General features: G+C 36.0%; 1 protein-coding gene across 2 annotated transcripts in view; it reads left to right on the top strand.

Moving 5' to 3' along the window:
* Positions 1-25,255, top strand: part of DBF4 (DBF4 zinc finger) — a 33,744-nt gene extending 8,489 nt beyond the window's left edge. The window contains exons 3-12 of one of the 2 annotated variants that reach the window (XM_011996035.1): positions 486-665; positions 2,329-2,379; positions 2,814-2,883; positions 3,468-3,544; positions 11,911-11,947; positions 12,740-12,785; positions 15,623-15,751; positions 16,480-16,594; positions 20,025-20,149; positions 22,909-25,255. In XM_011996035.1, coding sequence (XP_011851425.1) covers positions 486-665; positions 2,329-2,379; positions 2,814-2,883; positions 3,468-3,544; positions 11,911-11,947; positions 12,740-12,785; positions 15,623-15,751; positions 16,480-16,594; positions 20,025-20,149; positions 22,909-23,884 — 1,806 coding nt within the window. In that variant the 3' untranslated portion in view covers positions 23,885-25,255. The remainder of the gene's footprint in view (positions 1-485; positions 666-2,328; positions 2,380-2,813; positions 2,884-3,467; positions 3,545-11,910; positions 11,948-12,739; positions 12,786-15,622; positions 15,752-16,479; positions 16,595-20,024; positions 20,150-22,908) is intronic. The other variant, XM_011996036.1, reaches the window with a different exon arrangement.
* Positions 25,256-26,560: the final 1,305 nt, after the last annotated feature.

Genomic DNA, 26,560 nt, shown 5'->3' with positions numbered 1-26,560 from the left:
ACTGGGTAACATGAAATAAGTCACCTCTCTTCACTTTTTCTCCTGCAGAAAATGTAGATAGTATCATGAGGCTGTTCCGTAGATTAAGTTAATTAGCATATATAAAGTATTTAAGAATAGTATCCAGCACATGCTGCTGTTGTGCTATTATAGGAGCTCTTATACTTCCTCAGAGTTCTAAGTTCAGAAAAATACAGTACAAAACCCACCAATTTACGAAATAATTGCATCAAATTGAACTTTTTTACTGTGCTTGGCATATGAAACAGCTTATGGTTTTTATGACCTAGTTGAAAATACCTTGGTGGCATGTGCCTACAGTCCCAGCTATTCAGAAGGCCAAGGCGGAAGAATCACTTGAGATCAGAGGGTTGAGGCTGCAGTGAGCTATGATTTTGCCACTTGCACGCTAGCCTGGATAACACAGTGAGACCATGTTTCTTAAAAAAAAAATTTATAAATAAAAATGCCTTGTTTTCTTCTAGCGAGTTGAAGAGTTTCTCAGCAAAGATATCAGTTATCTTATTTCAAATAAGAAGGAAGCTAAATTTGCACAGACCTTGGGTCGAATTTCTCCTGTACCAAGTCCAGAATCTGCATATACTGCAGAAACCACTTCACCTCATCCCAGCCATGATGGAAGTTCATTTAAGTCACCAGACACAGTAAGTCTCTTAAATATGCTTTGAGACTCAGAAGGGCTATATCCTGAAGGTCTCATGGTTTTTAATAGCAAGGTGGCAGTAGAGTTTACTTATGTAGAACATTTGCAAAGCCACATTATGTGTGGCTGTCCAGTCCTTAATAAGGTTGCTGCCTTTTAGAAAGGTGGTTTTTGCCTCATAGTTCTTGTGTAATCACACTCTGATTGCTTAGGTATACCCCTGTATTTAGGGATGGCTTGTAGTTTTTAGAATAATTTACAACTAAAAAGTTAACAGCAGATCATTCTTTAAAGAAGAAATAGAAACCTTTTTTATTTTCAGAGCAGAGGTCAGCAAACTCTGGCCCATGGGCCAAATCCAGTCTGTTGCCTTTTTTGTACAGCCTGCAGGTTAAGCATGGTTTTTACATTTTCAAATGGTTGTGTAAAAATATCAAAAGAATATTTTGTGACAAGTAGAAATTTTATGAAATTCAGATTTCATTGTCTATAATGTTTTATTGGAACACAGCCATACCTGTTTGTTTAGGTATAATTTGTAGTTGCTTTTGTGTTTTAGACAAAATTGAATAGTAGTTGTAGAGACCATATGGCCAACAAAGCTTAAAATGTTTACTTTCTGGTCCTTTGCATAAAAAGGTTGCCAGCCCCTATTCTAGAATTATTGAAATCTTATCCCTACCACTCCATGGCCAATAAATTGAAAGATGCAAGGAAGGACAAATTAAATTGATTTAATTGGGTGTGAGATGGGGTAAGATCAAATGAGAGATAAAATGTTTATCTCAGTTTTTAGGTTGAAGTGTAATTAAATTATTATTTTAAAATATCCTCCTTGACTTACCTGTTATAGCCATTTGAAAATTAGGGGAAATGAGGAGAAAACAGAAGAAATGAGTCACAAAAGAGATACCACTTGAAAAAAGAGTTATAATACATAGAAGAAAACAGAAGAAAGAACGGAAAGGAGATCAAGGAAGGACCATGCATTCTCTGAGTTAATGCTTTTTTGGAGCAAGGAGACAATACACTAGCAATTCCAAAATAATTGTTGCTGATGGCATTTCAACTGATTTTCCTAGTAGTTTATTTAAAAAGTGAAGTAACAGCTGGGCGCGGTGGCTCACGCCTGTAATCCCAGCACTTTGGGAGGCTGAGGTAGCTGGATCACGAGGTCAGGAGTTCAAGACCAGCCTGACCAACATAGTGAAACCCCATCTCTACTTAAAAAAAAGTACAAAAATTAGCTGGGCATGATGATGCTTGCCTGTAGTCGCAGATACTTGGGAGCCTGAGGCAGGAGAATTACTTGAACCCGGGAGGCAGAGGTTGCTGCACTCTGGCTTGGGCAACACAGCGAGACTTTATCTCCAAAAAAAAAAGGGTGAAATAGCGTAAAAACAGTATATAAAATTTATTGTTTTTCTTAAATCTGTGATTTAATAGGAACTAAAATGTAAACCAATTAATTGTAAAGAATTCCAGTGAAACCTAGCTATTTTATTTTTCATGTTGAATAGAATTACTACAAAACCAAAGAGGTCATCCCAAAAAGGAAACTTTTAAATATGAGACCCGAAAGTTCTCTTTTCTTAGCTGCTTTACCTTTTTAACCTGTTCTCCAGTTAAGCACTATGTTTTAAAATTTTCTGGTCTTTTTATAGGTGTGTTTAAGCAGAGGAAAATTATTAGTTGAAAAAGCTATCAAGGACCATGTAAGTAGGAACTGTAAAGATTCACATTGTAACATTTTGTTATTAAAAACTCCACTGGAAATTTCAGATATTCTTGAAATTTTCCTTTCCACATTTTTAGGCAAAAGCCTGAATCTCAGCATATATTTTGTTTTACAAAGTACAGAACTTAACTTTTCATGTAGAAACATCCCCATCTTGTGGCCTTTAAAAATATTACTGGAAACTTAAAACTTGCCTTATAGTTTTCATTAAATTACTAAGAACGTGGTTATAAAGTGGGATTGATTTTAGAAATTCTATAGAAAATCTTGATGTCCTGGCTATTGTAACTCTATAGGGTCTGTTACAAATAACCACCTTAGTGACATTAAGCTTCAAATAATTGAATTTTTATTAAAATTTAGCTCATTTTAAATAATTTCCTAGAACAACTGTAAAACTTTTTTTTACAGGATTTTATTCCTTCAAATAGTATATTATCAAATGCCTTATCATGGGGAGTAAAAATTCTTCATATTGATGGTAAGACTTTTATAATTGTTTTTTGACAATATTTGTTGTAAGTGTCCATGTCTGTCCTTTGGTTCCTGATTTTACATAGTGAAATTTTGATAACAAGGATGTCTTAATCTGTTCCCTATTGCTTATAACAGAATACCTGAAACTGGGTAATGTACAAAGAAAAGGAATTTATTTCTTACAGTTACAGAGACTAAGAAGTCCAAGGTCATAGGGCTGCATCTGGTGAGGGCCTTCTTGCTGGTGGAGACTCTACAGAGTCTTGAGGCAGCACAGAGTATCACATGGTGAGGGGCTGAGCATGCCAGCTCAGGTCTCTCTTTTTCTTCTTATAAAGACATCAGGTCCACTCCCATGATAACCCATTAATCCATGAATCCCCTCTTAAAGGCCCCACCTCTCAGTAAATACTGTCCCATTGGGGATTAAATTTCAACATGAGATTTAGAGGAGACAAACATTCAGACCATACCATAAGGGATACATATAATTGTAATTTCTTTATCTAATTTAACTACAAGAAAATATCACTGTTTAACTCGAAGAGTAAAATTGCTAATCTTAAAACCTTCTTTCTTTTAATAAAGACATTAGATACTACATTGAACAAAAGAAAAAAGAGTTGTATTTACTCAAGAAATCAAGTACTTCAGTAAGAGATGGGGTATGTCTTCTTTTTTAATTTTTAAAGTAATTTTCTAAAGTGACCAAGCTTAGTTTATTTATTTATTTATTTGCAGATTTTTCCTCCCAAGTAGAAAATATCCTAGGGGCAAGCCTGTGTATGATGTGCCTGTTTCTGTTATTCAAATAAATCGTGTGTCAATTTAACTTCAGGGTTGTACTCACCAGGTAAAAGTTGTTCCTGGAATAGTGGTATAGGTCACTTCCTCAGCCCCCTTTTGTTACTACTGTTTTGTAACAGGTACTTTTATTCTGTAGAAAAACGCTAAAATCAGCCTATTGTATAAACGTTCCTAATGTAAGTAATGTACTTCTTTTTGGAATATAAATACATACTATCCTTTTCAACTGCTCTGGATGGTGGTATAACAAAATCTTGTTTTAGCATGGCTAACTGGCCTGACCTTGAAATACTTGTTAAGCAACCACATTGGTTGTTAACATTCTGTTAAACCTAATGTTCCCATTATCTTCAGTCGCCTTCATTTTCCTTGTTGCTTCTTTGAAGCATCTATACAGATTCAGGCTTTTTCCATCCTTTACAACAAATACAGTAAAACCTCCCTTGATCCCACATCCCCACCTACCTATTATCTAATCCTTATGTTTCCTCATCCAATGTTCTCAGATCTCTACTTTTATACTTCCCATTCATTTTTCAACCTACAAGGTATAAAACTTCTGACCAGTTTTCCAAATCATTTTGACACTTTTTAAACCCAGTCATACTGGTTTCTCAACTGTTGTCCATTTCTTCCTTAAACTTTTCTATTCTCTTCTGAAATATCATCTCTTAGCTTTCTCCTGGTCTCTTCATATTTCTCAGACCATTCTTTTGTGGCCTGCTTTTCCTTTGTTCAATACTTAAATGACAGGGATCTAAAAATAATGAACTGATAAGAGAGTGTATATAAAGACATGAAGCCATAGCGGGATGGCATATTTTAGAAATCTTGTATAGCATAATACAGCCTGATTGTTGAGTGTGCCAGTGACAAAAGATAAAGCTGGAAAAACCAGCCTGTTAAGATTATAAAGTACCTTGCACTATATAAAGGAGTTAGATTTTTATCTTGGAGGCTTTGGAAAATCATGGGAAGATTATAAATAGAGTAACCTGATTGGATGGTCATTTTGGAAAGATCTTCTAGTTGACAGTAAAGAATGAATTATTTGGCAAGACCGGAAAATGGCTTTTGAACTGTTAAACACTTGTCTTTTGTTTTTTTTGTGTTTTTTTTTTTTTTTTGAGGCAGTCCTTCCCCATCTGTCACACAGGCTGGAGTGCAGTGGTGCCATCTCAGCTCACTTCAACCTCCTCCTCCCGGGCTCAAGCGATCCTCCCACCTCAGCTTCCCAAGTAGCTGGGACTACAGGCATGAGCCACCATACCTGGCTAGTTTTTGTATTTTTTGTAGACGGAGTTTCGCTATGTTGCCCAGGCTGGTCTCAACTCCTGAGCTCAAGCTATCCACCCGCTTCAGCTTCCCAAAGTGCTGAGATTACAGCCATGAGCCACCACCCCCAACCCTCATTTTTTACTGAATACATTTTACAAGATGACCACTTGGTATATGCATGCCTTGTATAAGGATTCATAAAGTTTCTATGTATTTCACATTTTTAATAAATTCACATTTATATCAATAATTTGCAGAAAGCAACAAAGTAGTATTTAAAACTATCAATATTGTCTTATTTATGGGTTAAAAATTTAAATGACTATTTCCAAATTTTCACAAAATGTAAGTGGCTATTCTTATATTGGACTGAGCTAAATGGCATATAAATTATCTCTACCACACTTAGCAGATTGTTTGGATTGTATATAGAAGTAAATGTTTTAAAAAATGTAAACTCATAACGACCTTTATGAACTCTGTGAATACACAAATTGTGTCTGTCTTCATATATATGTGTATATATATCTGCAATAAGTTTCATAGAACAATAGTTACCCTTCTTAATGTGATGGATATTAATATTTCTGTGGTATTTTCATTTCTTAAAAATATTGATCACAACTCTCTGAATTGACTTTATAGCCTACTGATAGGTCACAGTTTGCAGTTTAAAAAGCATTTTGGGGGTTGAGCATGGTGGCTTGGCCTCTAATCCCAGCACTTTGGGAGGCCAAGGTGGGCAGATCACATGAGGTCAGGATACCAGTATGACCAACATGGTGAAACCCCCATCTCTACTAAAAATACAAAAATGCCAGGTGTGGTGGTGGATGCCTGTAATTCCAGCTACTTGGAAGGCTGCGACAGGAGAATCACTTGAATCTGGGAGGCAGAGGTAGCAGTGAGCCAAGATCACCCCACTGCAGTCCAGCCTGGGTGACAGAGTGAGACTCCATAGCAGTGAGCCGAGATCACCCCACTGCAGTCCAGCCTGAGTGACAGAGTGAGACTCCATAGCAGTGAGCTGAGATCACCCCACTGCAGTCCAGCCTGGGGGACAGAGTGAAACTCCGTCTCTAAATAAATAGACAGATAGACAGACGGACAGGTAGGTAGGTAGGTAGGTAGGCAGATAGATAGATAGATAGATAGATAGATAGATAGATAGATAGATAGATAGATAGATAGATAGATAGATAGATAGAAAACTCCATCTCTAAATGGATGGATGGATGGATGGGATGGATGGGATGGATGTCATGTCAGTGATCCTGAGAAATGTTCAAGGCCTGGCTTAAGGCAATAACAGTAGGGGAGGGGAAGATTTGAAAGATACTTAATTGGTTTCAGTGCCTAGTCACTGTCTTGAATCTAGTATTTACTAGATTATTAACATCATAAAGACCAAGTTTAGTCCTCATCATTCCTTCAGTAGTAACATATATTAAATGCCTCCTATGTGCCATGTAGTAGGAGCCCCCATAAAACAGAGAAGATAAAATAGCTATGAAACAGATCTTAATCTTTCTTCTAAAATAAAAACGATAAAAATACCAAATATCTTGATAGTCCAGAATCTGTATCTGGTTGAATTGATTCTCATACTGGAAATTTTTATTTTGGTATATAAGACAGGAATGTTTCTGGAAAATTTTTAGTTTGCCAAGTACTAAAACAAAACCTTTTAGTGAAATTACATTTAAGAGTCTTGAATGGACATGTATAAATTTCAAAATGTTTATTAGGTTCTCATAAATGTTGTTAGTATGTATCTTATTTAAAATGTGATAATTGGATAAATGTATTTTGCTCACTGCTTTATTTAAAGTGCTTTGAGGTTTGGGCTTTTTGTTCTTTTTTTGTTTGTTTACTCAAAACTTTTTTTGTCATTTTTTACATACATGTGCAGGAGGAATATTGGTCATTTTCTTTGATGTCTTTGTTAGGTGAGATGTTTAATCCTATTTTCATAAGATACTGATATGTGTTCCTGTTTCTATTTTCTAGAGAAGTTTTTATAGAATTGTTTTTATTTATTTAAATGTTTGGTAGAATTTACTAGCAAGGCTATCTAGCCCTGAAGTTTTTCTTTGTTGGAAGATTCTTAACTATGAATTCAATTTATTCATTAGATACAGGACAATTCAGGTTATTTTCTCTTCAGTGCATGTTGTTAGTCTGGTTTTCAAGGAATTTGTCCTTTTTTTCTTGGTTGTCAAATTGATGGGCAAAGAGTTGTTTGTAATACTCCCTTATTAACTTTGTAATGTCTATGGGGACTGTAATAATGTCCCCTCTTCCATTCCTGATAATGCTATTTTGTATCTATTCCTTTTTCTCTTAGTCAATCTGGCTAAAGTTTTAGCAGTTATTAATGTTTTCAAGGAAACAGCCTTTAGTGGCATTGATTTTTTTTGTGTGTAGTTTTCTGTTTTCAGTTTTATTGATTTCCACTCTTACCTCTTTTCTTCTGCCTATTTTGGGTTTTTATTTCTATTTGTAGTTTCTTAGGTAAAAAGCTTGAATCATTGATTTGAGACCTTTCTTTTATTTTAATGCTATAAATTTTCTTTAAGCTTTCTTTAGCTGCATCCCACACATTTTACATTGGATTTTTTTTAGAGAAGTTTTTGGTTCCCAGTAAAATTGAATGAAAGGTACAGAGATGTTTTACATACCCCTTGCCCTAACATCCCACACCAGAGTGGTACATTTGTTGTAATCAATGAACTTAACATTGACACATCATCATCATCCACAGTTCATAGTTCACATTTTGGCTTACTCTTGGTGTTGTACACTCTGAGTTTTGACAAGTGTGGTTATGAGTTGTATCCATCATTATAGTATCATACAGAATGTTTCCACTGCCCAAAAAATCTTCCATGTTTATTCCCCCATTCCCTTAAACCCCAGATAACTACTGATGCTTTTACATTCACCATGGTTTTGCCTTTTCCACAGTGCCATGTAATTGGAATCATACAGTGTGTTTCCTTTTTTGATTGGCTTCTTTCACTTGGTAATATTCAATTAAGGTTCCTCCATGTCTTTTCATGGCTTGACAACTTTTTTAAATCTGAGTAATATTTCATTTTCTGTATGCACCACAGTTTATCCATTTACCTACTAAAGGACATCTTGGTTGCTTCCAAGTTCTGGCAGTTTTGCATAAAGCTAATATAGATATCCATGTGCAGGTTTTTTGTGGACATGTTGTCAACTCATTTGGGTAAATAATCAAAGAGTATGATTGCTTCTTCTTATGGTAAGACCAGATTTAGTTTTGTTATAATGTGCCAAACTGTCTTCCAAAGTTGTTGTACCATTTTGCATTCCCACCAGCGATGAATGAGAGTTCCTGTTGCTGATAGGTAGGATTTTCATCTTTATTCAATTAAAAATATTTTAAAATTTCTCTTGTGACTTACTCATTGTCCTGTGGGGTTACTTGGAATTTTATTTGTTTCCAAATAGGAATTTTTCAGCTATCTTTCTGTTACTGATTTCTATTTTAATTCTGTTATAAGCTATATAATGTGCTTTTTATTATTCGTTTTAAAAAATTTATCAGTTACCCAGAATATAGTCTATCTTGGTAAAGAAGAACTTGAAAAAGATGTATATTCTGCTGTGGTTGGGTATTATTTACATGTCAGTTAGATCAGCTTGAGTGATAGCGTTGCTCATGTCTTCTGTATCCGGGATACAGAAATGTTGCTCAGGCCTTGTTCTGTCCACTACTGAGAGAGAGGGATATTGAAATTACCAAGTAAAATTGTGGATTTGTCTAGTTTTCCTTTTAATTCTAGTACAGTTTTGAGTCATTTTGAAGCCCGTTGTTGGATATGTACACATTTAATAATCTTACGTCTTCCTGGTGAATTGACCCTTTTATCCTCTATAATGCTTTCTCTTTTGTCTTTGTTAATTCTTGTTCTGAAGTCTGCTCTCTGATGTAGGCCATTCTGGCTTTATTTTTGTTAGTATTTACATAGTACTTTTTGCAGTCTTTTGCATATTTAAAATGGACTTCTTGCAGATGTTGTCTTTTTCATCAAATTTGGCAATCTGTCTTTTAATTGGTAGTTTAAGTGATTTATACTTAATGTAATTATTGATAATGGATTCAGGTCTGCCAGCTTACTGTTAGTTTTCTGTTGATGCCCTTTGTATTTTATTCCTCTGTTTTCTCCTTTCCTGCCTTCTTTCAGATTGATCTGCCAGCTTTTTAACTCTCTTCATTTTTGTTGTTTTATTTTAGTGCTGCTATAGGATTTACGATATACATGCATAATCTTTCGCAGTCTATCTTGAATTAACATTTACCTTCTTCAAATAAGATGTAGAAGCCTTAAAATAGTCAAGCCATTTTACCTTCCCCACCAACCTTTGTGTCCTAATGTGTATTACATCTTATAATGAAAATGTCACCAGACAATGTTAAACTTTTTGCTTGAAAAAGTCATATTTTAGGGTTGGGCCTGGTGGCTCACACCTGTAATCCCAGCACTTTGGGAGGGCAAGGTGGGTGGATCACTTTAGCTCAGAAGTTCGAGACCAGCCTGGGCAACATGGCATAACCCCATCTCTACAAAAAAATATATAAAAATTAGCCAGGCATGGTGGCATGTGCCTGTAGTCCCACCTGCTTAGGAGGCTGAGGTGGCATGATGGCCTGAGCCCGAGAGGCGGAGGTTGCAGTAATGCGAGAACACGCCACTGCTTGCGACAGAGCAAGACCCTGTCTCTGGGGAAAAAAAAGAAAAAGGAAGTTGCGTTTTAAAGAAAGTAACAGGAGAAAAATAGTCCTATTAACCCAGATGTTAACCTTTCCATTACTCTTCCTTCCTGAAATTACAGGTTTTCTTCGGCTATATCCCTTTAGCCTGAAGAACTTACTTTAGCATGTTTTAGAGCAAATCTGATGGCACAAGGAATTCTCTTAGATATCCTTCATGTGATCATGTCTTTACTGGAAAAAGAATAATTAATTGAAAGTTCTTTATCTCAGCACCTTACTCCGATCCTAAAACTGTCTTCTGGTCTCCATGGATTCTGATGAGAAATCTGTGGTCATTCAAATTGGTGTTCACTTACACGTACTGTATCATTTTTCTCTGGCTGCTTTTAAGACTTTTTTCTTTACCTTTGGTTTCAGAAGTTCGATTGTGCCTACACTTGGTTCACTGAGCTTATTGATTGTGTAAATTTTCACAATATTTCACAATATTGCATAAAGCTAATATAGATACCCATGTGCAGGTTTTTTTGTGGACATGTTGTCAACTCATTTGGGTAAATAACCAAAGAGTATGATTGCTGCTTCTTACGGTAAGACCAGGTTTAGTTTTAGGACTTATTGATTGGAAAGTTTTCAGCTATTACTTTGTTAATTTTTTTCCTTCACCAAACTCTCCCCTCTTTTTCCACCATTCCAGTTGACAATAAAGTTAGACATCTTAATGTTATTCCATAGGTCTCTGTGGCTCTGTTCCTTTTTTTCTTAGTCTTTTTTGTTTCCTCTTTTCTTACAATTGGAGATTTCTATTAATTTGTCTTGAAGTTCACTAATACTTAATTGTGTCATCTATGTTCTGCTATTGAGCCTATCCAGTGAATTTTGTATCTCACTCAGATAGTATATTTTTCAGGCCTATTATTTCTGTTTGGTTCTTATTTGTAGTTTTTCTGCTGAGAACTTGTCTCTTTCCATTCATCTTAAGTGTGTTTACCTTTACTTTTAAAGTCTTTTTCTGATAATTACAGTATCAGGAACATATTGGGGTTAGCATCTGATTGTCCTTTTCTCTCAAAAATTGATAATGTTTTTTCTGGTTTTTTACATGTCAAATTTAAGTTTTGACTGTATACTGGACATTCTAAATGTTGTGTAGGCTCTATATCTATTCGAATAGTCTGGAGAATGCTGATTTTGTTTCTGCCATTGTTTTAGCAGACAGTTATCCCAGTTTTGTTCAGACTGTTCTGTCTTGATTATTGTGGGTGGGGTGGATCTAATTAATCTCAGTTTCAATTTTCAAAGCCTTTGCTATGCTGTGTTGGGTCTCTCCTTAGCATGTGCAACTTGGAGGTAAGCCCTGCACTTGCATGGATTTATACAGGGAATTAGAGATTGCTTTCTCTAACTTGCTCTTTTCATGAATCAATCTCTAGCTCACAGTGGCCTCTTTCCCAGGTCTTCTAGTCAGAAAGTGAGGGTTTCTCAGTGTTAGCTTAAGCTTGTTCTACCTTTACAATCTCAACTTCCTTATTGGGACCCACCCTCAGGGTAGAACTGTGGGAGAAAAGAAAATAATATAGGGATTCTCTTGGTATTTTTGGACCACTTGAACCTCATTCCTGGTTTTTCCAGCCAGAAAGATAGGAGTTTTAGCTGCTGGCTCTGCCACTGCTGCTAACTCCATGACTGAAGGTTCCAGTTTTGACTTCCTTCCACAATCTGCCTGCTTATTTTACTTTTCATTCTTCAGGTGGTCGCTTATTCAGTGTTGTCCAGAATTTCTAGTTGTAATCAGTAGAGTTGATTATCCATCTTGGACATACTGAATCTTTGCCTAAATTGACAGACTAATAAATGTTGACTAATTGCTTTATTCACTCTAACACAAATATTTTACTGAATAAGGGCATAAAAATAACATGACTTTAAAAAAAAAATTTCATTAACTACCTTTTCATTATTAGTTGATTTCTTTTTATGAAGTCAAGATCAGTTATAGCTAGAATGCAAGGTGCTTATTGAGTGTATTGTAAAACATTTAAAAACTAGTTTTATTTAACAAAGAATAATCCTTCTTTGATATAGTACTTTTCGGCATGATTTTTTTTTATCTTGAAGATATTGAGCAATTGCAGTTGCTGTTTTAACTGTACTTTCAAAGCCAATCTTTTCACTATGTGTATATATATTTTTTTTTAGGGGAAAAGAGTTGGAGCTGGTGCACAAAAAACAAGAAGTAAGTACTTTGATATCTTTAAGTGTATTTGGTTTGCATTTGAAAAATCATAAAAGATCTTCTAAAATCATGTAAACCACCCTCTAAATGACTTGTTCATAACTTTCTTGGTCTTTATAGAACATAGATCCTTGTTGAAGTTTGGTGAAGCCTGTGGACCGCATTCTCAGAATAATGTTTTTTTAAAACGTTTCTTTTAAAGATCACTAGACTACCAAGAAAATGAATTACATTAAAATGTAGTTACCAAAATAGTTTTTAATTATGAAATAATGTGATAACTTGCTTTTTATTACACAGAACAGGTTCTAGCAGTGAATCTAATTGCTGTCATTTTGAATTGATAAGCGTAAACAATGCTGTGAGATATCTACTCAAGCAATTCATAACTGATGAAAGTCTGTGCTGTTTTTATTAGCATCAAAGTCGCAGGTACTGCGAATACTGTGATGCTACATTTATAATTGGAGGAAATGCTAAATTGCAGTTTGAGGTTAGTGAAAACAATAGTGTAGTTTTTCTCCTGTTCTAATTTATGACCCTCCTGAATCCTGTTCATTTGAGGGTTCCATTCAGTTTAAGAATCTCAGAATATAGAGAGAGCTTCTGTTATTTTTGGAAATGAGGTGGTAATGGAAGTACCTCATCTGAGGCTTAAAACTTTAAAGTGGATACATGGTTTTTTGTTTGGAGGGTTTTGTTTTGTTTTGCCATAGTAGTTTTATTTAAAAAAAAAAAAAAAAAAAAACTCCTGGATTTGCAAGTATCTAATATGTTTTCTATGTTCTCAAGCAGGAAGACTGAAAAAGCCTTTTGTAAAGGTGGAAGATATGAGCCAGTAAGTATCTAAGTCCAATCTGTATGATTTAAGTGCAGTACTAAAGGGGAAAATCACCTAAATAATTAGGCTAGCTCGATTAGTACTGTTAGGTTCCTTTGTGTTTGATTTATATTATGCTAACGTGCTTGCGGCACAAGTTAATGAAAGTAACATTAATTCATTTATGCTCAAGGACTAAATTTAGTTTCAGTATGTTGTAGATATCCCTGAAATAGCTGGTTTAGAAAAATCATGACACTATTTTTTAGTATTTAAATTATTCTCTGGCTAAATGCAGTACCAGATGATTTAGAACTACTGAAAGATTACGCCTACATTTGCAAAAAAGAAATTATTAGATGCTATTTAGAAATAGAAAATCTAAGTATAACATCTCACGTGGTTGCTTTCCAAAACTCACTCTGAAGTACTGTAGGGTAGTCTTTTTGTTGTTGTTTGTTTTGATTTTTTGAGATGGAATCTTGCTCTGTCACCCAGGCTAGAGTGCAGTGGCACAGTCTCGGCTCACTGCAACATTCACCCCACCCCCGGTTCAAGCAATTCTCCTGCCTCAGCCTCCCAAGTAGCTGGGATTGCAGGTGTACGCCACCATGCCCAGCTGATTTTTGTATTTTTAGTAGAGATGAGGTTTAACCATATTGGCCAGGCTAGTCTCTAACTCTTGACGTCAAGTGATCCTCCTGCCTCAGCCTCCCGAAGTGCGGGGATTACAGGTGTGAGCCACTGCGCCCAGCCATGTGGGATAATCTTAATGAAGACCTCAGATATAAATAGGCCTGCCATGAGAGAATTAGATTACTTTCTTTTTTCTTTCTACTTACTAATTTAGACATGTGTGGTTAATTCTCTTGGGTATTCACACTGAGGTGACAAAAGTGTATTGAAAACTGCTTTTTATGAAATGTGTTCCTGTGAAGAAAAAAGTACAATTCAAAAAGAGGCCTAGAAAAGACACTAGTATACGAAAGGATAGCCCATGTTCATGAATTGGAAGACATAATATTGTTAAGATGTTAATACCACCCAAAGTGATCTACAGATTCAGTGCAATACCTATCAAAATTTCAATGATGGTTTTTGCAGAAATAGTAAAAATGTATCCTAGAATTCATACGGGATTGTAACAGATGCAGGATACCTGAGACAGTCATTAAAAAGAACAACAAAGGCCAGGTATGGTGGCTTACGGCTGTAATCCTACCACTTTGGGAGGCCGAGGCAGGCAGATCGAGACCATCCTGGCTAATACGGTGAAACCTCGTCCACCGTCTCTACTAAAAATACAAAATATTAGCTGGGCGTGGTGACAGGCGCCTGTAGTCCCACCTACTCAGGAGGCCGAGGCAGGAGAATGGCATGAACCCTGGAGGCAGAGCTTGCAGTGAGCCAAGATCACGCCACTACCCTCCAGCCTGGGGGACAGAGTGAGACTCCGTCTCAAAAAAAAAAAAAAACAACAACAAAATAAGAGGTCTCTCACTTCCTGATTTCAAAACTTACTGTAGTGCTACAGAAATCAGAACAATTTGGTATTAGAATAAAGACATAAACCAATGGAATAGAATAGAAAGCCTAGAAATAAACCATCACACATATGGCCAAATGGTTTTCAACAAGGGTATGAAGATCATTTAATGCAGAAAGGACAACATTTTTAACAGCGTTGAGAAAACTAGATATACACATGCAAAAGAATGGCATTGGACTCCTACCTTACATCATATTCAAAAGTTAACTCAAAATGGACCAAAGACCTAAAATAGTAAAACTCTTGGAGAGAACATAGGGGAAAAGCTTCATGACATTGGATTTGCAGTGCTTTACTGGATATGACACCAAAAACACAGATAACAAAAGATAAAATAATTAAATTGGACCGTATCAAAAATACAAATTTCTATACCTAAAGGGATATATAACATTCCAAAGAGTGGAAGAAGATACTGCAAGTCATATATCTATTTTTTTTTTTTTTCAGCTTTCTCAGGTTAAACAAGTCATATATCTAATAAGAGTGTTAATATCTGGAATATATAAAGAATTACAACTCAACAACAAAACAACCCAGTTTTAAAAATAGGCAAAGCGCTGAATATAGACATTTCTCCAGAGATGATACACAAATAGCCAATAAGCATATGAAAAGATGCTCAACATTACTAATCATTAGGGAATTGCAAATCTAAACCACAGTGAGATGCCACTTTACATTATTTAGGATGGCTACTATTAAAAACTCCACAGCAGCCAAAAAGTGAAAGTAGTCCAAGTCCATCAGCAAATTAATGGATAAATAATATGTGGGATGTGTGTACACACACTCAATGGAATATTATTCAGCCTTAAAAAGGAAGGAAATTCTGATACATGCAACATGAATAAACCTTTTAAGACATGCTAAGTGAAATAAGACGAAAAATACTGCATGGTTCCACTCATGAAGCACCTACATAAGTCAAATTGATAACAAGAAATAGAATGGTGGTTGTCAGGGGATATGGAGAAAAGGGTATTTGGGAAGTTACTGTTTGATGGGTACAGAGTTTCAGTTTTTGCAAGATGAAAATATGTCATCTTACAAAAGATGGATAGTAGCAGTGATGGTAACACAGCAATTGTGAATACTTAATGCAACTGAATTGTACCACAATTTTTAAAATGTGTAAGTGTTAAAAATATTAGGCCTGAAATTGATTTTTTGAAGGGAAGCCTAAGTAATTTCTGTTGTTTATTTCAGATTCCAGCTGAATTATATGATTTCGAAATACAAAACTTTAAAACTTTTTTTCTTTAATCATAAAGAAGCTCATGTATTTGTCTTTCTATTCTTTTAGACTTTATAGGCCATTTTATCTTCAGCTGACCAATATGCCTTTTATAAATTATTCTATTCAGAAGCCCTGCAGTCCATTTGATGTAGACAAGCCATCTAGTATGCAAAAGCAAACTCAGGTTAAACTAAGGTTGGTTTGAATCTTTACTTTTAGAAGGAATATTGAGAATTTCATCTCAACTTTTCTTTGTAAAGATTTGAAATAGTTTGGTTTATGCCATAATGGTTGTTTGTGTTTGTAATTACTATTCTGATTACTTTTCCCTCTGTATAAGTCTGAATCTGTCTAGCTGGAGGTGGGGAGGGTCTTAAAATATTTGTAAATGAAACTGTAGTTTATCTTGAATGATCTGAAATATTCTCCAGATTATTCATTAAATCTTTAGTTTGCTTCTCAATATAGTATAAAGAAATATGATTAAAAGTACTTGCTGAGCGGGGCGCGGTGGCTCAAGCCTGTAATCCCAGCACTTTGGGAGGCTGAGACCGGCGGATCACGAGGTCAGGAGATCGAGACCAACCTGGCTAACACAGTGAAACCCCGTCTCTACTAAAAATACAAAAAAAAAATTAGCCGGGCGTGGTGGCGGGCGCCTGTAGTCCCAGCTACTCCGGAGGCTGAGGCAGGAGAATGGCGTAAACCCAGGAGGCGGAGCTTGCAGTGAGCCGAGATCGCGCCACTGCACTCCAGCCCGGGCTACAGAGCAAGACTCCGTCTCAAAAAAAAAAAAAAGTACTTGCTGATATAAGTATCTGCAAATTACACAGATTCTGTGTGTGATAGTTTAAGACAATAAAGTTTAAAAGTTATTCCTTAGGTTCAGCAGTTAATTCTTTACCATGTATTTCTGTCATCAGAATCCAAACGGATGGCGATAAGTATGGTGGAACCTCAGTTCAACTCCAGTTGAAAGAGAAGAAGAAAAAAGGATACTGCGAATGTTGCTTGCAGAAATATGAAGATCTAGAAACTGTAAATGAGATTTTATATTTTGGGGGCTTGTTTCAAAAACTCTAATACTTGTGTTTTAAATTTTAGCTTGTTATTCTGATGGAGATATTTTACGTTTTAATAACTCAAGGGAGGAAATGAGTATTGAAAATGAATTTTATTTATTCAACAAATACTGAACATCTACTACCTACTGATGACTACTCTGGGCAAACAGCATTGAACAAAACAGACTTAATTTTTTACCCTTGTGAAGATTATATTCTGTAGGGTGGGGGTGGGGTAGGGGTGGAGATAGGTAACCACAGGATAAAAGAGTAATAAAAATGTATACAGAAAATATTAGATCAGCGCTATGAAAAAACAGAACATAGGAATGGAGATGTTGCTATTTAGCCTAGACAAGGAACACCTAACTGATAAGGTGACATTTGAGTAGAGACCTGAGAGAAGTGAAGTAATAAGACCTGGATATTGAGATAAGCAAGTGCAAAAGTCCCAATTTAAAATGATTGATGGGACCAAGGGATAGATACTGGTAGTCCAGACTAAGTGGTAGTAGAAGTGCTGAAACGTGGTCAGATTGTGGGTTTGTTTTAAAGGTGGGACCAAGAGGATTTGCCAATGGATTGGATGTTGCAAGTAAGTGAAAATGGTAGTCAAGGGTTACTATAGTATTTTGAACCTTAGCAATTAAAAAGTGAGCTTATTATTTATAATGGGAAAAGAAGAGTTGAAAGAAGTAAAGACCATTGAGGTAGCAGAAAGAAATGGAAGAGTTGGAAGGGGTAGGGTATATAGGGTGAAAATGGGGGAACTAGTATAGTTTGCAAACTGATGAAAAGAGCAAGAGCTGTGGATTCAGGCTGCCAGGTTTGAATCCTGGCTTCCTGGCTGTGTGACCTTGGACAGTGGCACGCAGTAATTGCTTGTTGTCAGCTGTTATTTGAATTATTTTTTATGTAGTAGGTTTGTTTTAGTGTTTGGTTTGGTTTTGGTAGAAGATGGTGGGAAAGTTAAGGGGAAAGAATACTTGAACATATCTGTCTTCAGACTCTGAATTGAAGTTTGTTTTATAAACCAAAATATATTAGTGTTTTGTGTCAGTTTTTTTTTTGTTTTGTTTTTATGTAATAAATGAGAAAACTATGGTTAGTCTAAAATTGCTTTTAATCAGAAGCTAAAGTATCTCAGAAATATTTCCCCTTCCTGAAAATCATTTTGAAAATTAAAATTACAGATTGGTTCTGAAGATTTACTTGGCTGGTGTAGCAACAAAATACTCTAGAATGGACGCTTAATTTGGTGCTCAGAAAATGTCGAGGCTAAAAAATGAAAAAAATTGTTCAATGGTTTCCACAAAGAAGGAGAATTAGTGAAAGCAGATGTTGAGATTAGAGGTTGGGATTGAAATTTAAGGTCATGTTTTTACAGTTTTCATTTATGTGTCTTAGTTGCTAAGAGTAAAGAAGTATTTTTTGGATGTTAGGTTTCGTAATTATTCAATTCCACTTGTATCAAGGGATTCAATTAACAAATATTTTTGAGTACTGGAGAAAAAGCAACAGATAAGGTGGACATCCCTACCCTTATGCACCTTATGGTCTGGCAGAGTAGATACAAAATATGTATTTGCAAGTGTGATGAGTTTCACAAAAGTATGAAGGCAATGGGAATAAATAATGAGGTTATTTAACCTAGAATTAGGGTCTCAAAAGGCCTAACCGGACACAAGTGACTTTTAAATTAAGACTGTAAGGATGAATAAGAAGAACTTAATGGAAATTAGAGGGGAACTAAATAAAAGTTGGAATTTTTCCTTCCCAGAACATTAGTAGACTGAATCTGAGCTTACAGATTTGATGTTTCCTTTTAAATTTTAATAATTGCTTGTTTTTATTGCTGGGCATATATAATTTGTAAATGGTAAAGTTTGCAAGGAAGGAAGGAATACACGTATATTCCAGGATACATTGTGGCTTTTTGTGACCAATGGAGAATTTAGTTTTTGGAAATGTAATCAAATCATCAAAATGTAAAATTGCATGAAACTAGGGAAATAGAAATTAGGTTCTTTCATGGTCATCTAGAGGCAAGCTTCTAAGTACAATTCCCTTCCTGATCAGCTGACAGACACATAATAAAGTTAGGCTGGAGATTCCACCTATTTACAAGGAACTTTGTTTGCTGCGAATTTTATCTCACTATGCTGTGAACTTGTTTACTTTTGGTTTTGACCGCTCTTTTTGTTTTGTTTTTTGGTTTTTGTTTGAGATGGAGTCTTGCTCTGTCACGCAGGCTGGAGTACAGTGATGCAATCTCAGCTCACTGTAACCTCCACCTCCCGGGTTCCAGAGATTCTCCTGCCTCAGCCTCTTTGGTAGTTGGGACTAGAAGCATGCACCACCATGCCTGGCTAATTTTTGTATTTTTAGTAGAGACGGGATTTCACCATGTTGGCCAGGCTAGTCTTGAACTCCAGACCTCAGGTGATCCACCATCCTTGGCTTCCCAATGTGCTAGGACTATAGGCGTGAGGCACTGTGCCTGGTGGTTTTGACTACTCTTCAGAATGAGAGTAACTTCTGTATATTCTGTTACGAGCACTGGGTAATTGAGATCATTTGTTTTGTTGTTCATTCTCAAATGTGTTCTTCAATTATGAATCTTGACTTTTTTAGTACTTCACAGCATTTAATGTGGTTCATGTGTTTAATCTACTTTCTGGATTCTTTTATGTTAACTTACATTTCAATTATTTATTACTCTGTAAGCCCTGCCTTACTTGGTAATAAATGCTTGAAGACAAAGTAATAGAGGGAAACGTGTTTTCCAAAATGTTACTGTTATATCTCTCTGTCTATATCTTTTCTTTTTTTCTTTTCTTTTTGGCTTGAGTACAGTGGTGCCATCTCAGCTCACTGCAACCTCCACCTCCTGGGATCAAATGATTCTCCTGCCTCAGCCTCCCAAGTAGCTGGGAATACAGGCATGTGCCACCACGCCCAGCTGTATTTTTGTATTTTTAGGAGAAACAGGGTTTCACCATGTTGGCCAAGCTGGTTTCAAACTCCTGACCTCAGGTGACCCGCCCACCTCGGCCTCCCAAAGTGCTGGGATTACAGGCATGAGCCACTGCGCCCAACCTGTGTCTTCGTTTTCTGATATAGCTCATTCTTTTCAGTTCCGTTGTAACTACAAATTAGTATTTCTTTTCTCACTGAAAACTAAAAACCAAAGTAGTTTTACTGGCTTCTCAAAAGTGACTTTATTTTATTTTATTTTATTTTATTTTAAATGTCTTTTGAAGTCTAGTAAAGGGTATTATCTTTGGAGCAGTTATTGGAAACCTAATTTTAGGGGCATGAGAATGTTAGAAAACCTTAATTTAAAAGGCATCTCTTGGTTTTAAAATACAGTTTTTTGATATATGTTTTTAATTTTGTTTTAGCACCTTCTAAGTGAGCAACACAGAAACTTTGCACAGAGTAACCAGTATCAAGTTGTTGATGATATTGTATCTAAGTTAGTTTTTGACTTTGTGGAATATGAAAAGGACACACCTAAAAAGAAAAGGTAATTAGTTTTATCAACCTAAGTTTAAAATTCTAGAAGGCCGGGGGTGGTGGCTTATGCCTGTAATCCCAGCACTTTGGGAGGGTGAAGCAGGTGGATCACCCGAGGTCAGGAGTTTGAGACCAGCCTGGCCAACGTGGCGAAACCCTGTCTCTACTAAAAAAATTACAAAAATTAGCCAGGTGTGGTGATGTGCGCCTGTAATGCCAGCTACTCAGGAGGCTGAGGCAGAAGAATCACTTGAAACCTGGGAGGCAGAGGTTGCAGTGAGCCAAGATTGCACCACTGCACTCCAGCCTGGGTGACAGTGAGACTCTGTCTCAAAAATAAACAAATAAATAATACTAGAATATTAAACTATTTTATTAAACTAAAAATAAACACAGTTTGCCTTCTATTTTCTTAGAAGGAATATGTATTTTCAGGATGTAAATATGGTTAAAAGACGGTAACTTCTTCCCTTCCCTCTTCCCTACTATCAAAGATCCTTACCTTAGACTACTTTTAGTTCCATTCTTTTTAAATTTTCTTTTTATCTAAAATTTTTCCTTTTTCAAATTTTTTGTTTTATTTTGAGATGGTCTCGCTCTATCACCCAGGCTGGAGTGAAGTTGTGTAATCTTGGCTCACTGCAACCTCCACCTCCCACACACAAGAGATTCTCATGCCTCAGCCTCCTGAGTAGTTGGGATTACAGGCATGTGCCACTACACCCCACTAATTAGTCTCATTCTTGACATTGTAGTTTAGAAGGAGTTGGCAGACTTTTCCTGTAAAGAGCCAGATAGTTGATATTTTAGGTTTTGTGAACTGTCAGATCTATGTTACAACTAACTAGCTTTTTTGTACAATAGATATGGCTGTATTTTGATACAATTTTATTTACAAAAATAGACTGAAGGCTAGAGAACCATAAAGTTTACCATTTACTCAGACTAAAAAGTTTTATTGAACTTTTAGGTAATATTAAGGAGTTTTAAGAAACCTTCCTCCACTTGCCTCTTAGGTCTTTGTATTTTCACTAACTATCTTTGCCTAAACCTTATGATGGGTATATTTACTAAAGGTACTGACAGGACTTTTAAGTGTGAATACAGTACTGCTCAATGTACACTAACTGCACATAGACAAAAATTGTCCTGATTAGATTATTCCCATAAACTTAAAAAGAAATGCTTTCATATGGATATACCCTAGAGGTGGTGATAACTCATTAAGTTAGTCTTTATTCTTAGACTAATCTTATTTAAGGCATAAAGAAGATTAGAAATGTGATACCAAGATGCAGCTTCTGAAAATTAACTAGGAAGTTTTTTACTTCAGGTAGAACAGTTCTTAAATCCCATATTTCTGTGACATTCAGAATGGTTTCATGACTGACTGAATGTGGATTTGAAGAGGAGGCGTATTTCCAAATATTAAAACTATGTGGGCTACTGTGGCTGGGCAGGGTGTCTCACACCTGTAGTCCCAGAATTTCGAGAGGCCGAGCGGGCAGATCACTTGAGGCCAGGAGTTCTAGACCAGCCTAGCCAACGCAGTGAAAGCCCATCTCCACTGAAAAAAAAAAAATTAGCTGTGGCACATGCCTGTAGTTCCAACTACTTAGGAGGATTAGGCACAAGAATCACTTGAACCTAAGAAGGGGAAGTTGCAGTGAGCTGAGATCAGGCCACTGCACTCCAGCCTGGTTGACAGAGAGACTCTGTCTCAAAAAAAAAAAAAAACCTATGCAGACTACTCTAAGAACTCATAATTCCTTAAAAATTCTGTCTGTAGCAAAATTCTGAGCTAGTACTGGTTGTTCCTTGATGGTCTTATTTTTATGTGCACTAATTTTACTTCTGTGGGCAAGTCTCCTAAACATCTTGGACTTAAAAGCCAGGTTAGACTAGTTTTCTTTTTTTTTTTTTTTTTTTTTTTTTACATTTTTTATTGCCTATTTGTTCAAAGAGAATTGTAAGTAAATGTATGAACAAGATAAACAAAAAAGAACATTCTGGTTGAAGGGGCAGGAAAAAATGTATCATTTCTCACACTGTGACATGCGGGACATAAAATGTAATTGGTGAGCTATTAACTTTTTCTCTAATGGTATATTATTTAGGGTTGTCTAATACAAACTGGCATTTCAGGGATATCAAGATGCTCCATGAAGAAAATAATTTTAGGTCAAATGTGTTTGAAGCTCAAAAGTTACAACATTGTCACCTTTGAAAGTATAAAGATACTGTTTCTAGCTCACTTTGATATTAAATATTCTTAAATATAAATTTAAAATATATGTTTTTGCCATAGGTTTCTCAGTAAATATTCTCCACATTGCTAAGTAAAATGAAGAGTAAAATGTGCATTAATGTAAATCAAAGCACAGAAGTTATGAAATTGTTCAGAATAATGAAAGCAAAATTAGGGGCAGACTCAGATCCCTTTACTATCATCTTTCTTTCATTTACATGATTAAAGTAATTTTAAATGTCAAAATTCAGGATATTGGTTATCTCTGGGAGGGAGGCAAGGAATGTAGAGTAGAAGAGAGGCACCCTAGAGTTTTCAGCTATATCTGAAAAGTGGTATTACTTTAAAAACAGCTCATGTTAATTTGGCAAAATGTTAAGATGTTTGTATTTTTGTAAAATTTCCTAAGTTAAATAGGTTTCTTAACGATTATATAATGTTTTTACTAATTTAATTTCTAACTACTCAGGAATTTTTGATAGCAATTATTTTAATATTTTTCTTTTATTTTTCCTACAAAGAATAAAATACAGTGTTGGATCCCTTTCTCCTGTTTCTGCAAATGTCCTGAAAAAGACTGAACAAAAGGAAAAAGTGGAATACCAACATATTTCTCAGAAAGATTGCCGGGAAGATGATATAACGGTGATGGAGCAGAATTTCCTGTATAAAGAGACCCAGGAAACTGAAAAAGAGATTCTGTTTATTTCAGAGCCCATCCCCTACCCTTCAAATGAATTAAGAGGGCTTAATGAGAAAACGACTAATAAATGTTCCATGTTAAGTGCAGCTGAAGATGACGTAAGACAGAGTTTTACACAGCTACCTCTACATAGAAACAAACAGGAATGCATTCTTGACATTTCCGAACACACGTTAAGTGAAAATGACTTAGAAGAACTAAGGGCAGATCACTATAAATGTAACATAAAGGCATCTGTACATGTTTCTGATTTCAGTACAGATAATAGTGCATCTCAACCAAAACAAAAGTCAGATATTATGCTTTTTCCAGCAAAGGATCTCAAGGAAAAGGACCTTCATTCAATATTTACTCATGATTCTGGTCTGATAACAATAAACAGTTCACAAGAGCACCTAACTGTTCAGGCAAAGGCTCCATCCCATACTCCTCCTGAGGAACCCAATGAATGTGACATCAAGAATATGGATAGTTTACCTTCTGGTAAAATACATCGAAAAGTGAAAATATTATTAGGAAGAAATAGAAAAGAAAATCTGGAACCAAATGCTGAATTTGATAAAAGAACTGAATTTATTACACAAGAAGAAAACAGAATTTGTAGTTCACCAGTACAATCTTTACTAGACTTGTTTCAGACTAGTGAAGAGAAATCAGAATTTTTGGGTTTCACAAGCTACACGGAAAACAGTGGTATATGCAGTGTTTTAGATATTTGGGAAGAGGAAAATTCAAATAATCTGTTAACAGCGTTTTTCTCGTCCCCTTCAACTTCTACATTTACTGGCTTTTAGACTTTAAAAAATGCATACTTTTCAGAAGTGAGAAGGATCATATTCTTGAAATTTTTATAAATATGTATGGAAATTTTTTTTACCAGCTTTGTTTACAGAACCAAATGTAAATATTAAAAATAAACGTTTGCAATTTTCTACAGAATTGAATGACTGTTACAGAAAAATTACAGTATAAACTTGTGACTGGTCTTATTTTACATAATATATATGTTCATAATTGTTTCCTGAGTATTACAGTGAATAATAATTTGCTTGGTCACTGAAAACCACCAGTAAAGTGAAATTTGGGGAATATCAAACTTAGCATTATACATTTGGATATTCTAGTTGTATTGTAAATTTAAAAAGATTATCAGGATAGGATGACCTTGCCTTGAAAAACCTGAATTTCATACAAAAAGGGAAAATACATTTCAATGTTTGAATTCTGGAAATCATCAGAAATATTGACACTTGAGGGTCACTGGTGGACCATGCTAGTATTTAGGTGCTCAGTAATTAGATTATGTATAGTGGTAGCCAGAAGTCATGAAGGAAAGACTTAACCAGGCTACCAAGTGGAATATAATTTGTCTGCTATTTTTAATTATTTACCTTTGTAAATAACTTTGAGAATATTCAAAAGTTGACTCTCTGGTGGCTCACCCCTGTAATCCCAGCACTTTGGGAGGCCAATGCAGGTGGATCACAAGGTCAGAAGATCAAGACCATTCTGGCCAACATAGTGAAACCCTGTCTACTAAAAATATAGAAAATTAGCTGGGCAAGGTGGCATGTGCTTGTAGTCCCACCTGTTCCCTCCAAAGGCGGAGAATTGCTTGAACCTGGGAAGTGGAAGTTGCAGTGAGCCGAGATCGCACCACTGTACTCCAGCCTGGGTGACAGAGTGAGACTCCAACTCAAAAAAGAAAAAGATTACCCCCTAATTTGGTAGGAGATGAGAAAGAAAAGGATGGCATTGAATTACAGATACAGTGGTATATACAAGAATTTGGGATATATACAAGGATTGGCTTGATCTGGCACTGACAACCACTTGGAGAAAGAAAATTCAAATATAAGAAATGTCTATTTGAATCTGTGGATATAAGGCATTTGCCTTTGAGTATGTTCTTATAGGAGTAAGACTACCTACCACCAGTGACATTCAGTTGGTGCTATTGCATAGTACATGAATATATTGTCACTAAAAATTAGGTTACTAGTCATAATTTTTTTTGAAATATATGATTCTCAGTATAGGACTAGTTCATATGCTTGTCCTGCATATATTTGACTGTTTGGGCAGCATCAATGAATACTGGCTTTTTAACACCTGTATTTTTCATACCAGTACCTTAAGTAGGCTCAATAAGAGTCTTTACAGTGCATACATGCAAACCCTGTTTCCATTGTAAATTATTCCATTTTCTGTCACAAATACATGTATGTATGTGTAAATATCAGGTTTTGTAGACAACCTTTGAAAAATCTAAATGGAACTTGGGAAATTATTTGTAGGTTTATTTCCCTTCAATTATCAGTGTTCCCCAAATTTTTCAAATAACTAAAAGGCATGTAAAGTCACTCTATGATCCTTTGACTTTAAGAGTAACAGTGTCTGGCTGGGTGTGGTGGGTTACGCCTGTAATCCCAGCACTTTGAGAGGCCAAGGCAGGCGGATCACGAGGTCAGGAGATCGAGACCGTCCTGGCCAACATGACGAAACCCTGTCTCTACTAAACTACAAAAAATTCGCTGGGCATAGTGGTGCGCTCCTGTAATCCCAGCTACTTGGGAGGCTGAGGCAGGAGAATTGCTTGAACCCCGGAGACAGAGATTGCAGTGAGCTGAGATTGCGCCACCACACTCCAGCTTGGTGACAGAGCGAGACTCCATCTCAAAAAAAAAAGTAACTTCAATTTGCAGTGGTACTCTGGGCATCATTTTACATTAAGTTATTAAGGAGAGAAAGTCTGAACCCTTCAGTAAAACTTGTTAAACTATTTTGACACTGAACATTGAACTTTTAGAACACCACACAGTCTTCATAATGAGTATTCAGCTTTTTTCAAGTGCTTAAATTTCAGTTTATTTGGAATAATTTCAGTTTACTTGGGCTACCACATACAGTTGGTTTGGATTGTGCTGTGCAGCTATGCAGATGGGCACCCAGCCAATGAGATGAAGGCAGGTTATTTGCAGCAAGTAGTGTGTCCTGGCAATGAGATGCATCTACCTAGAGGTAGGGGTAGTTTTTCCTAATTTTTACCAAGCCACAGCCAAGGTAATGTTTACCCAGAAGGTGCTTTGCCTTTTTGTTTTTCTTTGTTTTGTTGTTTTTTGATACTAGGTCTCTCTTGTCCAGGCCTGGTTACCATGGTGCAATCAGCCTATCGTGGCCTCAGACTCCTGGGCTTAGCCGGGCACTGGCTCATGCCTGTCATCCCAGTACTTTGGGAAGCTGAGATAGGAGGATCACTTGTGATCAGGAGTTCAAGGTGAGCCTGGGCAGCATAGCTAAACTTTGTTTTTATTAAAAATTAAAAAATAAAAATAAATTAAAAAAAAAATTGCAGGGTTTGGTGGCACATGCCTGTAGCCCCAGCTACTCAGGTGGCTGACATGGGAGGATCCTTGACTTGAGCACAGTTCTTTTTCTTTCTTTTTTTTTTTTTTTTTTTGAGTGATGGG

This window comes from Mandrillus leucophaeus, unplaced genomic scaffold, assembly GCF_000951045.1.
Source record: "Mandrillus leucophaeus isolate KB7577 unplaced genomic scaffold, Mleu.le_1.0 Scaffold50, whole genome shotgun sequence".
Classification (NCBI taxonomy): Eukaryota; Metazoa; Chordata; class Mammalia; order Primates; family Cercopithecidae; genus Mandrillus; species Mandrillus leucophaeus.
The sequence above is the reverse complement of the archived record's forward strand: the minus strand, read 5'-3'. Positions and strand labels throughout refer to the sequence as shown.